The 15,677-nt window shown below is 38.2% G+C and overlaps 2 protein-coding genes across 2 annotated transcripts; both read right to left on the bottom strand.

Annotated features, from left to right (window-relative positions):
• Positions 1-1,807: 1,807 nt before the first annotated feature.
• On the bottom strand, positions 1,808-7,930 carry nfatc2ip (nuclear factor of activated T cells 2 interacting protein). Its single transcript, XM_084427488.1, has 9 exons — positions 7,819-7,930; positions 7,085-7,213; positions 6,890-6,944; positions 4,201-4,312; positions 3,612-3,695; positions 3,128-3,380; positions 2,848-2,992; positions 2,566-2,675; positions 1,808-2,483 (listed from the first exon to the last, which is right to left on the bottom strand). The coding sequence occupies exons 1-9, from the start codon at positions 7,849-7,851 to the stop codon at positions 2,322-2,324; spliced, it is 1,083 nt and encodes a 360-aa protein (XP_084283614.1). The 5' UTR covers positions 7,852-7,930; the 3' UTR covers positions 1,808-2,321.
• Positions 7,931-8,319: 389 nt separating this feature from the next.
• On the bottom strand, positions 8,320-14,248 carry sgf29 (SAGA complex associated factor 29). Its single transcript, XM_084427621.1, has 10 exons — positions 14,067-14,248; positions 13,699-13,778; positions 13,509-13,584; positions 11,020-11,092; positions 10,123-10,187; positions 9,915-10,044; positions 9,664-9,810; positions 9,515-9,550; positions 8,888-9,050; positions 8,320-8,683 (listed from the first exon to the last, which is right to left on the bottom strand). Exons 2-10 carry the CDS (start codon positions 13,771-13,773, stop codon positions 8,567-8,569), a joined length of 882 nt encoding a protein of 293 aa, XP_084283747.1. The 5' UTR covers positions 13,774-13,778; positions 14,067-14,248; the 3' UTR covers positions 8,320-8,566.
• Positions 14,249-15,677: the final 1,429 nt, after the last annotated feature.

Here is a 15,677-nt window from a genome sequence, read left to right as displayed (position 1 = left end):
CTCATTCTGTTTACGCCAAATTCTGACTCTACCATCTGAATGTCTCAACAGAAATCTAGACTCATCAGACCAGGCAACATTTTTCCAGTCTTCAACTGTCCAATTTTGGTGAGCTCGTGCAAATTGTAGCCTCTTTTTCCTATTTGTAGTGGAGATGAGTGGTACCCGGTGGGGTCCTCTGCTGTTGTAGCCCATCCGCCTGAAGGTTGTGCGTGTTGTGGCTTCACAAATGCTTTGCTGCATACCTCGGTTGTAACGAGTGGTTATTTCAGTCAAAGTTGCTCTTCTATCAGCTTGAATCAGTCGGCCCATTCTCCTCTGACCTCTAGCATCAACAAGGCATTTTCGCCCACAGGACTGCCGCATACTGGATGTTTTTCCCTTTTCACACCATTCTTTGTAAACCCTAGAAATGGTTGTGCGTGAAAATCCCAGTAACTGAGCAGATTGTGAAATACTCAGACAGGCCCGTCTGGCACCAACAACCATGCCACGCTCAAAATTGCTTAAATCACCTTTCTTTCCCATTCTGACATTCAGTTTGGAGTTCAGGAGATTGTCTTGACCAGGACCACACCCCTAAATGCATTGAAGCAACTGCCATGTGATTGGTTGATTAGATAATTGCATTAATGAGAAATTGAACAGGTGTTCCTAATAATCCTTTAGGTGAGTGTATTTTTCAAGTTCTTTCACAAATATAAGAAAGAGAGGTTTAGCATTAAGATATTTAGATTTATGAATATGGAATTTTGCTAGTAACAAGATCAGATGATTAATCACATAAAAATGACCTTTTTTAGATTGGTCAAAATCAACAAAGCCTAGGACCACATCCTTCCAATACAACACACATTCATTATAGATTTCAGACCTAATAAATCCTAAAACATCTTGCTAAAACATTTTCGTAAATGGACAATGCCAAAAAAGATGAACTACAGTTTTGTCAGAGATGTCACAGAAAGAGCACTTTTTCATGTATTGATTTGCAGGGTAGCACTTATGAATTATTTTAAAAGAAATCTCTTTTCCCAACAGCTGCTGTCAAAACGTCATTGTCCACTCACTGCACTATTTTGAAAAGATTAAAAATAAATACAATTTAAAACCGTAAGTGATAAGGATATTCTGATTTGGGCTTTTAATTCATTTTATGTATTTGTAATTCTGCAACTGTGAATTAATAATGATGGTACATCATCTATAAATTATAAAAATAAAAAAAAACTTTTCTTTATGCAATTTACTTTTAAGACAAAAGATGTAAACAAAATCACTAGTGAATCTGAGTATTTCGTTAGTCGCTACTTTTTGTGCTGATGAATGCTGGTGCTTTATCAGCACAAATTAATGTGAAGCAGCGATTAATTGTTTGAGTTGATCAATGACCCGAGATAACATGGGTTTACATAAGTGTGTGAAGCTAATATTTGCTGCATTTAATATAGGTTGTTGCTGCCTTGCTGGGTCAGAAAAGTCTCTGTAAAGTGACAAAATACCCAACATATCCGTGTTGTTAATTCCTAAATTTACTTATCAAATAATTTATATATTCCCAAACTCAGAGGCGAATGTTGGCCTATACAGCTACTTTTGCATTTGATTTTTAAAGGTAACATCTATAATTGTTCAAGTCGATCATTTCTCTCAAATGATTAATTCAATTTAATTATTTGACATAAATGAGTGCGATAATGTTTCATAGATCTTTTTTTTATCTAGATTTTAATAGTATTCTCTCATAAAAGTAAAATGCCCCTAAAAGCCAATTCTAGTGACACAAGTACTGCATACAACAAAAAAACATCTTACAAATTTGTCATTTTATTATATTCCATTCAATAATTTTTCTTTTTATTAAAAAAATCTATTTTTAAATAAATCTGGTGTATATACACAGTGTAAAACGGATTTATATTGTTTTTGCATGTCCTCAAACATAAGTCAAATGTATGCTGTTCATGGAACCTAAAAAAACTAAAACATTTGTCTGTGGTTTGTTTTTTCAGCACAAGTGATAAAGGTCTAAACCAGGGGTAGGCAACGTCGGTCCTGGAGAGCCACTGTCCTGCAGAGTTTAGCTCAAACCCTAATCAAACACACCTGAACCAGCTAGTCAATGAGGCTACAGGCAGGTGAGTTTTTTTCAGGGCTGGAGCTAAACTCTGCAGGACAGTGGCTCTCCAGGACCGAAGTTGCCTACCCCTGGTTTAAACAAATGTCAGACATCCTTTACAAATCTTTTTCTTCCTCCTTGCATACAGAACACGGTGTCGAGAAAGCACAGAACTCCCAACAACATCAATAGTGTCCGTCGTTCAGACCCAGACTTCAATGACGTCACCGTCCTCCATGTCCAGGTCAGCTGGAGTCTGATCATGTGTGACCCTTGACCCGTCAAAGAGAAATTTAGCCCTCCGTCTAGCACTGGCAGCCATACCAGAGACATACTGAGACATGATGGACCCTAGAGGAGCATTCTTAAAAAAAAGAAGAAAAAAGAACAATGACTAAATGCACAAAGGCACAAGAAGAACATCCAAAAAGGCATACAGTACAGACCTTTTGTAGGGAATACTCCTGCACAGACGCTTTCTCTTTGCCTTGCAGTCGCAAAGTGATAAGATTACGTTTGTCGCTCACTTCTTGTTTATTCTCTGTTACTACACAATCTGGAAGAGACAGAAGGTACAAAAAGGATTTGCATGAAGGTTTCAAGAAGTGTCATTTATAGGATGTTTCCAATTAAAAACATTCAAAAGGATCCATTCAAAAACAATGGGATAAATGTACTGTGATGCATGCTACTGAATTCAGCTCAAAATTCCCACCGTTTTCTATTACCTATAATGTCAGCTATGCCGAGACCCAGCTCACTGACAGACGAGTGAATAGGGAGATCTATATCTTTCTTTAATAACAGAATTTGGCTGGTTGAGACATTGAGTTTGATGGCCAACTGTTCCACAGCTTTACTCAAAGGAGCCGTCTGCAATCGAAAGACACTTATTTAATGGCAGTCCGAGTCAAATTTAAAAACATTAATTTGCCATCTTAAATAAAAAGGTAAATATATTCATATACTTTTATTATACCAAACAAAAAAAGCGTTTATTCCACTTACAGAGAGTATTGGGATTTTGTACAACTCTGTTCGGCAGCGGAATTTTAGTGAAATTTCTCGCGCAGAGTCTCTGTCCTCAGTGTTCAGGGGACGTCTTTTCTGTTTGCTGTCAGAAGAAATGATGATGATGTCATCATCATCATCATAGTCATTCACAGGAGATGGAGAGTTTCTGTATTCAATGACAGGTTCTCGAGGCTCAGGGGACAGACACACAAGAGAGCCGATCGCATTCAGTTTCCTGTTGATTTCTCTGGAACAGAGACGGAGAAAGAGAACGAGAACGTCAAACCTGTTTACTCATCTCTGGCCTTACTTGCGGTTCATTTCATTACTTCTAATATTGTTATTAATTTCTGTTTCCTCCTTGAAAGGTAATTATTGAATGTCATGACAGAATTAAAACACTCAATTGTGCTCAATTTCTCTCTAAAAGAGAGATCAGGACAAGTATGTATTTTTCATCACTGATGATGTCACTCACTGTATTTTTGGGTTTGCTCGTCTGCTCTGTTTCACTGGTGGGCTGCATGGTGGTGGGGGTGGAGAGGGAGAACGAACAATTTCTCTAAGGGTGAGGAAGATGATGATTAGATGAAAGGACACAGCTTTGAGTAGGCTAATCAATCAGCTGATTAACTGGCCTAGCTATAGGTGCGTTCACCCCATGTGGTAATTACGAGATTCCAACTTGTAAGATCCTCGCAGAACTCGTAATTATCGCAGAAATGATCGTAAAGCTCCAACTTGTACCATGTGACCGCTGCATTCATTTAGGCGTTATATGTTGTATATACATTTATTTATTAGGCGTTTACCATAGAAAGGCATAATTCCGACTCCATGAACAGCTCAGAGTAAAAAGTCCCGTGTTGTCATCTCGAAATAACGGTAATTACAACATGGCGTGACCGTTGCGCAACATATGATTCATTTGGATGTCAAGAAGCTATTTTTGAGGCAGCTGTCACAAAAACAAATAACATTTGTATTGGGTGCATAATGACTAATTTTTTATATGCCAAGAGAAACTAAACTAAAGAAACTACACTGAAGTCAGTCTGTGTACTTACTGAGCTTCACTCTGTTCTGGCTCCTCCTCTGAGCCACTCAGATCAATGCTGATTGGCCGTTTCACTGCACGGGGTGGGGAAGGAGACCAAAGAGGGCCACCCTTTTCCTCATCTGGTATGGTAAATAAAAACAGCGAGGATGCCATTGGATTAATCCTACTAACAAAATGATAAATATCTATAATAAAGAGTCTACAAGTAATGAGAAACCTTCACTCACAGGAAGCAAGTATTACATACAGGCAAGATATACACGACCATTCAAGAGTTTGGGGTTGGTAAGATTTTCTTTGTTTTTGAAAGCAGTCTCTTACAGTGAGGAAAATAAGTATTTGAACACCCTGCTATTTTGCAAGTTCTCCCACTTAGAATCATGGAGGGGTCTGAAATTGTCATCGTAGGTGCATGTCCACTGTGAGAGACATAATCTAAAAAAAAATCCAGAAATCACAATGTATGATTTTTTAACTATTTATTTGTATGATACAGCTGCAAATAAGTATTTGAACACCTGAGAAAATCAATGTTAATATTTGGTACAGTAGCCTTTGTTTGCAATTGCAGAGGTCAAACGTTTCCTGTAGTTTTTCACCAGGTTTGCACACACTGCAGGAGGGATTTTGGCCCACTCCTCCACACAGATCTTCTCTAGATCAGTCAGGTTTCTGGGCTGTCGCTGAGAAACACGGAGTTTGAGCTCCCTCCAAAGATTCTCTATTGGGTTTAGGTCTGGAGACTGGCTAGGCCACGCCAGAACCTTGATATGCTTCTTACAGAGCCACTCCTTGGTTATCCTGGCTGTGTGCTTCGGGTCATTGTCATGTTGGAAGACCCAGCCTCGACCCATCTTCAATGCTCTAACTGAGGGAAGGAGGTTGTTCCCCAAAATCTCGCAATACATGGCCCCGGTCATCCTCTCCTTAATACAGTGCAGTCGCCCTGTCCCATGTGCAGAAAAACACCCCCAAAGCATGATGCTACCACCCCCATGCTTCACAGTAGGGATGGTGTTCTTGGGATGGTACTCATCATTCTTCTTCCTCCAAACACGTTTAGTGGAATTATGACCAAAAAGTTCTATTTTGGTCTCATCTGACCACATGACTTTCTCCCATGACTCCTCTGGATCATCCAAATGGTCATTGGCAAACTTAAGACGGGCCTTGACATGTGCTGGTTTAAAGTCCAACTGAAATCAAAATGGAACCTATTTACTTTGTTAGCGCATATTACTAGTCTTGTGGTGATCAATTAATCCGTGCAAGTTAAAACACGGAAAAAAATGTTTTGGCTTCGTAATCTTTAATCAAAATCTGAAAATGCCCCTCCTCTCTGCCTTGGAGGACCTTCCCTGATGACGTATGCTTGACGGCTTGGGTTGAGAAACGCTTAACCACTCCCCTCAAATCGTTAGTCTGTAATGAGCGAGAGATGGAGAGGAGGAGCACTTGAGTAAAACCCTGCCCTCTGTTCAATATTCCTTTTCACTGGGAAATACGTCACAGCACTGGAGAAAAGTCGTTTGCAACTTCCGGTTCACGCGGACTTTAAGCAGGGAAACCTTCCGTGCCATGCATGATTTCAAACCATGACGTCTTAGTGTATTACCAACAGTAACCTTGGAAACGGTGGTCCCAGCTCTTTTCAGGTCATTGACCAGCTCCTCCCGTGTAGTTCTGGGCTGATTTCTCACCTTTCTTAGGATCATTGAGACCCCACGAGGTGAGATCTTGCATGGAGCCCCAGTCCGAGGGAGATTGACATTCATGTTTAGCTTCTTCCATTTTCTAATGATTGCTCCAACAGTGGACCTTTTTTCACCAAGCTGCTTGGCAATTTCCCCGTAGCCCTTTCCAGCCTTGTGGAGGTGTACAATTTTGTCTCTAGTGTCTTTGGACAGCTCTTTGGTCTTGGCCATGTTAGTAGTTGGATTCTTACTGATTGTATGGGGTGGACAGGTGTCTTTATGCAGCTAACGACCTCAAACGGGTGCATCTAATTTAGGATAATAAATGGAGTGGAGGTGGACATTTTAAAGGCAGACTAACAGGTCTTTGAGGGTCAGAATTCTAGCTGATAGACAGGTGTTCAAATACTTATTTGCAGCTGTATCATACAAATAAATAGTTAAAAAATCATATATTGTGATTTCTGGATTTTTTTTTGTTAGATTATGTCTCTCACAGTGGACATGCACCTACGATGACAATTTCAGACCCCTCCATGATTTCTAAGTGGGAGAACTTGCAAAATAGCAGGGTGTTCAAATACTTATTTTCCTCACTGTATGTTAATGATCTTATGAACACCACATTTATTCGATCAAAAAACACAGTTAAATAGTAATATTGTGAAATATTATTACAATTTAAAATAACTGTTTTCCATGTTAATATATTTTCAAATGTAATTTATTCCTGTGATGGCAAAGCTGAATTTTCAGCATCATTACTCCAGTCTTCAGTGTCACATGATCCTTCAGAAATCATTCTAATATGATGATTTGCTGCTCAAGAAACATTTCTTTCAATATCATTGCTGAAAACAGTTGTGCTGCTTGAATTGTAAGTTTTTTTCAGGATTTTTTTATTAATGTTAAGTTCAAAAGCACTCATCCCCCCAAAAATGTTACATTAGTGTATAAAATGTGATTTACTCAGAGGTAACAGTGTTCCGAAAGTTTTGATACCTGTGAGACTGGTGTTTCTGAAGGTTATTGGCTTCAGATTTAAGGAGCTGTTGACCTAAAACACAATAATATAACATCTGAATCACCTTTGTTTGCACCTTGCATCCATTCCAATGCATCTAGATTACAGTCATATTTTAAAACATGTGGTAAAGGTCAGCAACTATATTTTTGTTTGTGTATTTTTTTACTCACCTTGTTGGAGTAAACAGGCACGTTTGTGATGGACGAGGAGTCGATGATGCGCCGGCGTTTGGGAGGATGTTGTTTTGGAGGGTCTGAAACAGAAACACTCTTATCCTCGACACTGTCTGATACCTGGAACTGAGAGAACAAGACAACATATTTCCCATTTAATCTCATTTTGGGTTTCAAAATGAGATTAAGGTAAATTAACTGTCTAATCGTAACATAAGCGAAATAACAAACTGGTTTGTTTTGCACTGACTTGTGTAAGTAACAGCTACAGTCGAAACTGTTCGGTAAACCGGATAAAACAATGTTTAAAGGACCTAAGAATTATTAATAACTCCAAATGAGGCTGATTTAAGTGAATTTATGGGTTTTGAATGTAAGCATAACCGTATGAAAAATCTGAAACCAGTGCTAAATAATGTTGTTGTAACTTCTCTGAGTACAGCAAACTTGAGGCTAAACCTAACACATTTACTTGAATAAAGCCTTTGAAACTGGTTTACATTTTCTATGTTGTTGTTGTTGTTGTTGTTGTAACGTTACATTAATCAATTTGACAACTGATTAGCCAGCGGTGCTATTGCACAACACGACAGGCAGTTACGTTATATAGATTACATATTCAGATCATTTTCTGACAGGAACTCTTCAAACGTCGAGTCCATGTAAAATGTACAGAGTAGCAATTACTCTTTAAACTTAATCCTGAATAAATGTTATACGACAGATCTTACCATTTCAGCCATAGTCCGCTTCCGCGCGCTCATTCCCGTGCGCGCACACTAGGCTAGTCCGCGTGACGTCACAGAACAAAGCCTCGGTTACTAACTGCGCACTTTACTCCATTGACAAGTCTGCACTCTCAGCCATTTAAACGCTTCATTCTTTTATTAATGCGGTGAATATTAAAAATTTAGTAAGATAAGGTGATTTGTTTATTTATTTCGAGACGTAAATTACTTAATTACAATAACATCTTCATTCTATAATACAATATTGTAGAAAAGGTCTTCTCTATAAGGAGGGGTGTAATGTTCATTTTAAAAAATGTAATGAACCACTAGAACAAGTTTGTAATTCAATATTCAATATGAATATGAGAACGAGAAAAAGCGTAATGTATAATGTGTGGCCCTGGATATCTGTGGTGTTAAAGCCCTTTTCAAGATCTATTTTTAACAGTTAAAAACATGCATCACTCTGCCTTTATAAATTACAGACAATAGATGTGTGTGTACATTCACGTGTAAAGGGTTTATTACTTTTAGCACAATTCACTTGCAGTTGGTCTCTTTGTATCCAGATCCACAAAAAACATCATACAAAAGATGCAGTAGAAAATATACCAACACTATATACATGATAACAGAAAAAGAGGAGAAAAGCACATAAAAACAGAATGGATGCTCAATATCCCGTTTTCAATCACAACAATCATGCGGGGTCTTTTTGCAAATAATGTCCCATTGTTCTATATTTCTGTCACTTCTTTTTGTTCTCTTTGCAGGCCACTACATATCGCTGAGCAACGTTGAGAGGTGGAGAATATCCATCTGCATAAGATGTATCCTCAAACAGCACTGAGTAGTCATCCTGGGGCTGGAAAAGAAAAGAGACCTGTCATATTGTGTGGAATCTATTATTATTCTACTCATACACAGTGATGCCATAAAACCCATAATAAAGTCAAGAAATATTCTAACAGACTGTCAACATTAATCCCATGAGGGTTTAGAGAAGCATCTTTAGAAATCGTGATAACAATCTCAGTCTTTTAACTCTTTTCATTCTTGTTCCGCTCACCCGATGTGGCGGCGTGTGGATCAGAGCTCTGTAAAAGCAAGTGGTCTGTGGATAGAGGGCCAGCACCAGCTGATCTTTACTGAACAGGGCTTCTGGGTCGGACTCTGGGTTTGCTTTCCACTGTGGGAGAGGAATGATTCTTCTCCGACTCAACGTGTGTCTCCTAAATAAAAGAGAAAATGAGACAGTGAAAAAAAACAAAACAGGTCATAGATTGTTTTTTAATGTTTCTTGAAAGAAGCCTACATTTATTTGATCAAAAATACAGTAAAACAGTAATGTTGTGAAATATTATTACAATTTAAACATATTTGAATGACTTTTAAGCATCATTACTACATGATCCTTCAGAAAATTATTCTAATTATTTGCTGCTCAAGAAACATTTATTATTATTATCCAGGATTCTTAGATGAATAGAAAGCTCAAAACAACATAATATATTGGAAATAGAAATCTTTCTTAACGTTGTATATGTCTTTGCTGTTACTTTTGATACATTTAATGTGTCCTTTCTGAATAAAAGTATTAATAAAAACTAAAAAAAAACATAAAAAAACTTTTGAACAGTAATGTATGAATTTAGTGGTGGGTGAATATTATAAAAAAAAATGGCATTGAACTTACTCTTTACCCTCTTCATCAATATCATCCACTTCATACCTGATAAAAGATAACATCATGATGCTACATTATCATTTCAAACCATCAGGTTTTAAAGCTACATGTAAATGTAAATATACAGATCAACTGGAGATCAACTGGTAGATGATTACTTGTTAGTGGAGTGATTGTAGCTGACGACTTCCGCAAGAATCCACTGTTCATCACCATCCACAGCCTTCACACGTGCTGCCACCTTGTCCCCCTGCTTAGCCACATAGTCACTGCTTGCTGGTATAGCGCCACACAGTGGTGGTGGACTGAAGGAGTAAGACAGGTATGAATTAATGAAATGTAACAATCATTACATGAACGATGGTTCGAAGGGAACATAAGAGATAAACCAGGAGACACTGAACGGTACCTCTCGCCAGGTTTGCCAATCCAAAGAGGAAGGGTCATGGCTGACTGTTGTAACAAGGTCATCAGGACACCTCTGCGCATGGTCTTCCTGGGTGGGTCGGTGTCACTGTACACTCCTGCCATCCTGGCAGCTGCAGAAAGAGAAGGGGTCGATCAGCTTCCACAACTGTTCAAATGCACAAGTTTACAAACTAACATCCAAAACGTACCAATCCGTCTTTCCTCCAAAAGAGATTTAATTTCAGCAATCTTGTCAAGTGCCCGGTGAAGTATACTGTGGGAGGGATGCAGATAAATCTGATCATTTACACCTGACATAAAAAAACAATAATTTCTTAAAATGGAACAGTTTATTGAACCTTTAGGGCGAAAAAACAAACAAAATTTGCATATGTGTTTTTTGTGTGTGTTGAGTTTCATATTTGATACAGCAGAATTTGGAGCTCATACTTTAAAGGAGGCAAAAACACCTCAGTTTTACTCAGAGCCCCAAATTTAGCAAAAATATGCCATTGCTGATATTTATATGGCCAAAAAGTAAGATGCAATTCTGATCGCTTGTAAAGTAAATCAAAGAGATCTATTTAAGTAAAAAGCATATAAATATCAGATGTCACTCTATATATGTCTTAGTAAGGTGACATTTAAACACTTAGTTTTATAATTAAAGCTCTGTAGTTTTTTATTGCAGGGGGCAAAACATAGAATGCAATGCAATACAGTGATGATTGAGAGAAATAAATAAACTTAATAAACATTCCTCTAAACATGCCTTTAGAGTCTTTAGAAATCTGAGTACCAAATATGAAGTAGGCTAGGCTTATAGGGTTAATAAATGTTCAAAAGGTCTGTCTGTCCAGTCAACACATTTGAAAGCCTTGGGCAAAATTACCACAAGATGGGGCTATATAATCACAAGATGTTTCTTGTGAGAAGAAAAACAAATAGTCAACACAGAAAAAGATAAAATCAAGAACAGATCACCTGATAAATCATCTTGTGGTCATTATGTATTTCTCACAGTGAAAAGGCATACTTTGCATTAAAGTAAAGTGGTGCAGCGAGGGAAACCAAATGCAGCAACAGTCATTCAGCCTCAGCCTTACCCACATTCAGCCTCAGCATCAGCTTTAGCTGTAGTGTAAAGACCCCTCAGCTTTGTCCTATAATACGGAGACGCTGAGGAGAAAGATATTAACAGGTTTAGTATGGAACAGAGATCTCAGACAAGAAATTAAATTCAAATATGAGAGAAATCCAATTTGAAAAATATAGCTGCAAGCAGCAATTATCGGGGCCAAGCGCAAGCAGATGACAGGATATGCCAACATGGCTGAAGGTGTCAGACCAACTGGAACAATGAGCAATTAAATACATTTAAAGAGGATTTTAGATGAAATGGCTGAAAAATCATATAAAAAGTCATTTAAAATATGATTTAATGGATTATCACTTTCGACCAATAGGTGGCGCAGTTACAAAAGTAATGTGATGTGGTCAGAGTGAAGTGACAATGACACATACAAAGTTTGGTGTCAATATGTCAAGGCATTGCAGAGATAAAGCCTGAATAGTGCTTTTAGCATCATGCCTCAACTTTGCTGCTACACTATACGAAAACGGTTTCGTCTATTGACACGAAATCCATAACTTTTATTCAGCATAGTCTGGAGATGATACGATTCGATTTTGGTGAAAATTGGACAAACGGTCTAGGAGGAGTTCGAAAAAGTAGGTTTTGACTGAAAATCAAGATGGCGGACAGGAACCTAGGCCAAATAAGGAAAACTTGGTATCTATGTTCTCGGCTTGACCCAGGGAATCTATTAAGACCAGTGGCATTTCAGTAGCCAGATTTATTCAAAAGTTATTAGCCTATTTGGAAATTTTGTTATAACTTTTGACCACTAGGTGGCACTGTCTCGAAATATTTTGGGTACTTTCAGGGGATGGTGCTGATGGCACATTTTGAGTTTCGTAATATTACACCAATGCATTTGTTTAGTATAGCATTTTATTTCACAAAACTGTATTGAAGTCAATGGGAATTTCATGTTTTGTTCTATTATAGCGCCACCAAGAGGCTGAGTCCCACCATTTTTTTTACATGTCCTCAGAGTGAGCTCGTACATATGTGTGTCGATTTTGGTGAAAATATCTCAATTCGCTTCGGAGTTATAGACATTTATATGAAAAAACACGTAAAAAATGACTGACACATGACTTTGATTGGAATTTACTACCCCTAAACATCAATATTTTCGCATTTGGGCATTGGTGTATAGCTATCGACCTATGTTTCCAAACTTCTGACGGTGGTTTCGTCTCGATCGGACTAGCGGTTTCGAAGATATAGCCAAATGTTTTTTAAGCGCTAAATCACAACGCTACACAAACCGTAAGGCAAAACCTAGCATGTTTGGTATCGTGGGACTCGGCAACGATTCAGGACTCTAATGAGATGAGTCTCGTGAAAATAAGTCGACCACACCCAAAGTTATAAGCATTTGGAAACATTTGGAAAAAAAAATTCACCACTAGGTGGCACTGTTTCGAAACTTCTCAGGCTCCTTCAGGGCATCGTGCTGATGATCCATTCCGAGTTTTGTAACGATACGTTCACGCGTTCATAAAATACAGCATTTTTGCACATAATTCAGAATGGCCGACAGCCAAAATGGCTGATTGGGGAAAAATGGATATCAGTCGACTCAGCATGTTGCCCTGAATCTAACAAGACCAATTTTATGATTTTTGGACAAACTGTTCAGAAGTTATAAGCAAAAATAGCCATTTTTCATATCTCCGGACCAGTAGGTAGCGCTGCGCCGAAACGCAGCATGTCGCCTCAGGTCATGCTTGTCATGACATGTACCAATTTTGGTCTGAATCCGATAAAGCGTTGCGGAGATACAGCCCTACGACTGTTTTTGCAAGCGCTACGTAAAATTTGTTCGAGCGTTATTCGAAAACGGTTTGACGAATCAATTTGAATTCCATAACTTTTTGTCAGCTCTACCTGAAGATTATCTGGTTCAATTTTCGTGCAAATCGGACAAACCGTCTAGGACGAGTTCGAAAAAGTAGCTTTTTCAGCACATTCAAAATGGCGGCCATATTTATATGCCGGACAATGACATCATATGGTGCAATCGAATCGGCATGAGCTCAGGAATCAGAGAAAAAAAGATTTTTGTTGATTGGCCTTACGCTTCAAAAGTTATTAGCAAAATAAAAGTGAAACTTTGGACAGCTGGTGGCGCTAGAGGGAATGACTTAGAAACACCAAAATTGGTGTATTTAATGTTGGGACTGTCCTCTATCAGAATGTCAAACCAAAACAACTTTCCCGCAATCGGTTCTATGGGCTGCCATAGACTCCCAGTTGGAAGAAGGAAGAATAATAATAATAATAGGAACGGGAACGGATACAATAGGTGCCTACGCACCTTCGGTGCTTGGCCCCTAATAATAAGAACGGGAACGAAAACAATAGGTGCCTCCGCACCTTCGGTGCTTGGCCCCTAATAATAACATGCTTTATCGCTTGAAAAAGTTCTGATTGTAGACAATGCAATAGGAAATCATGTCTTACTCTTATTTTCTGTCTGCATCCTTTCATGTGTTTTCTGGATATTGAGAAGGTTGTGCTCACTTCTTGATCGCTCTTCCTGTGTATTTAAGAGAGATTAGTGTATAAACACTGGGTGAAGGTACGGGGTGTTTCCCGAAACATATAAACCCAAACTACAGTGATCATGCATGGGAAACAGAGTAGTGCTCACCTGAGTCTGCTTTATAAGCTGATGCAGCTCATTCAGCAACTCTGCGATTTTGGTGTCTGCTGAAACTAAAGCCATTGTATCTGCAAGAAAAAAATTATTTCCAGTTATATATAAAAATCTATGTGTTTATGTGTTTTGACCCCATTTCATTATGTTCCACTTTACAGTTTAAACCTTAAACAGCACCACCGCGCACATAGCAAAGATAATGTTGCCATAAATGCATTAATTCTAATAATAATGCATTTAGGTTTGCGTGTTTTTTTTTATTTATCTCAAATCTACATAATAGAGCGCCGTGGACTGGGAGGATCTCAGATCACACCCTCCGCGCGCACACAGATAAGCACGAAAAGCGTCAATCTCACCTTCAAACACACAGTTTCGCGATGCTCTCCAGAATCACCTTGTGTATTAATACACGAACTATGATCGAAAACCATTTATTTATTATAGTTTCGCTTTCCTTAGCGAATTTTAGGATTTGTTTTCGCTTTGCATTGATTGGGTAGCTTTGCAGCTAGGCCTCGTACGGACACATTGAGGGGACAAACTTCATGGCATGTTTTCAAAACGCCTTATTGAAAAAGAACTACTGGGTGGGGGAGTCGGGACCAGGCATCAAATTCACGTTTGAGATGTTTTAACTAAACGCATCTTGCATTTTTGCATTTGGTACCATTGTTTTGTCTCAAAATACACATCAGTAATGGTTTTTCTTTTCTAAGGCACATTTATAAAAGCTGCTTAAATGCCCTAATTGAACTAAGGCCTAATCCAGGCTTAATCTGAACCCTGTCTGTGAAACCAGTCCTTAGAGAGATAAATAACAACTACCAATTGTTAATTATAAACTGTTATTCAATATATTGCCACTATCGTGCATTTTGGGCACATTACATGATAGCCTAAAGATAATATGTAATGTGCAACAAAAGAGCATCACAAGTTATCTTCATCATTATCATCGCTATCACCACATTAACCTTACATATTTTTGGCTAGATAGGGTTATGTTTAGATGCAGAATTTTCACTGTTTGATCAGGTTGTTCTTAATCTTTAAATATTGCTTAATTTTTTATATTGCCATAATGTTTTATTTTACACAATTTAGCTGGTGTTATTTATGTTTAATACTTAAACCAACTTTGAAAAAAGTGCCATCATGAGAGAGCGAGGACAGAGAGAGTTTAAATACGTCACATATAAGAGACCATATGGGGGGAGCAACTGTTAAAGATGAAATGAAAGAGACAAATCATTCAGAAAGTAATAAGCCCTCGTATATCTGACCTGCTCTTTACTGTGTCCAAAGGCTGTGAACGATGAGATAATATGGAGTTAATTTTCAACAGAGACACTTTGAGGGGAGGGTGAAAAACAAAAAACAGACAGACGGAGATAAGGGGTGGTTTTTCTAGCACAGAAATCCTGGTCTGGCAAGAAGAAAGAAGAAATTTGTTATGTTGTCGAATGAATGTTGGCTCAGCCAATAACTTTGTAAATATTTACTGTACAGCACGCTGCACTCTCACATGATATTAATTTGAGAGCCAAGGCAAACAGTGCAAGGCAAATAGGGGAAGGGAAAGAGAAGAATGTGTACTAAAAGAGCAAAACATTAAATAGATTAGGGAGAATAAAAGGTTTTGTTTTATGAGAGAAAACAGAATCAACTCTGTTAAAGAACTATAGCCCTATTTAGACAGAAAGAAAAAAGAGAAACACATTGTAGTGCATTGGGTTTTACCCGTGTGCTATGTTCAATTTAGCCTATTGTTTGTGGCTTTGGAAGAAGAAATATTGTCATTTTTTGCCAAGTATTCGCTTCACTCATTTCTCACGTAGCTCATGCACTCTGGTAACCAAAGAATACATCTTGGAACATTTGAGCACAGTAGAAAAAGTGAATCTGCTGTACACGTACTCTCTCATTACAACAGCACAGAACCACAGGAGTCTTACAGTAAACGTCGA

Source organism: Rutilus rutilus (genome assembly GCF_951802725.1).
Source record: "Rutilus rutilus genome assembly, chromosome: 1".
In the NCBI taxonomy this organism is placed as follows: Eukaryota; Metazoa; Chordata; class Actinopteri; order Cypriniformes; family Leuciscidae; genus Rutilus; species Rutilus rutilus.
Note: the sequence above shows the minus strand (reverse complement) of the source record. Positions and strands in the feature narration are given on the sequence as shown.

Bases quoted from the DNA above. Each gene is read 5' to 3' on its own strand.
- sgf29 (XM_084427621.1), bottom strand. From the start codon at position 13,773: ATGGCTTTAGTTTCAGCAGACACCAAAATCGCAGAGTTGCTGAATGAG. The intron at 9,551-9,663 runs GTAATCATCTAC...ATCTTTTATCAG, and splicing joins TACAATCACTCCACTAACAA to GTATGAAGTGGATGATATTG. The intron at 8,684-8,887 runs GTGAGCGGAACA...TTTCTTTTCCAG, and splicing joins TCCACACGCCGCCACATCGG to CCCCAGGATGACTACTCAGT.
- nfatc2ip (XM_084427488.1), bottom strand. From the start codon at position 7,851: ATGAGCGCGCGGAAGCGGACTATGGCTGAAATG. The intron at 6,945-7,084 runs GTGAGTAAAAAA...ATTGTGTTTTAG, and splicing joins TGCCTGTTTACTCCAACAAG to GTCAACAGCTCCTTAAATCT. The intron at 3,696-4,200 runs GTAAGTACACAG...CCTCACCCTTAG, and splicing joins CCAGAACAGAGTGAAGCTCA to AGAAATTGTTCGTTCTCCCT.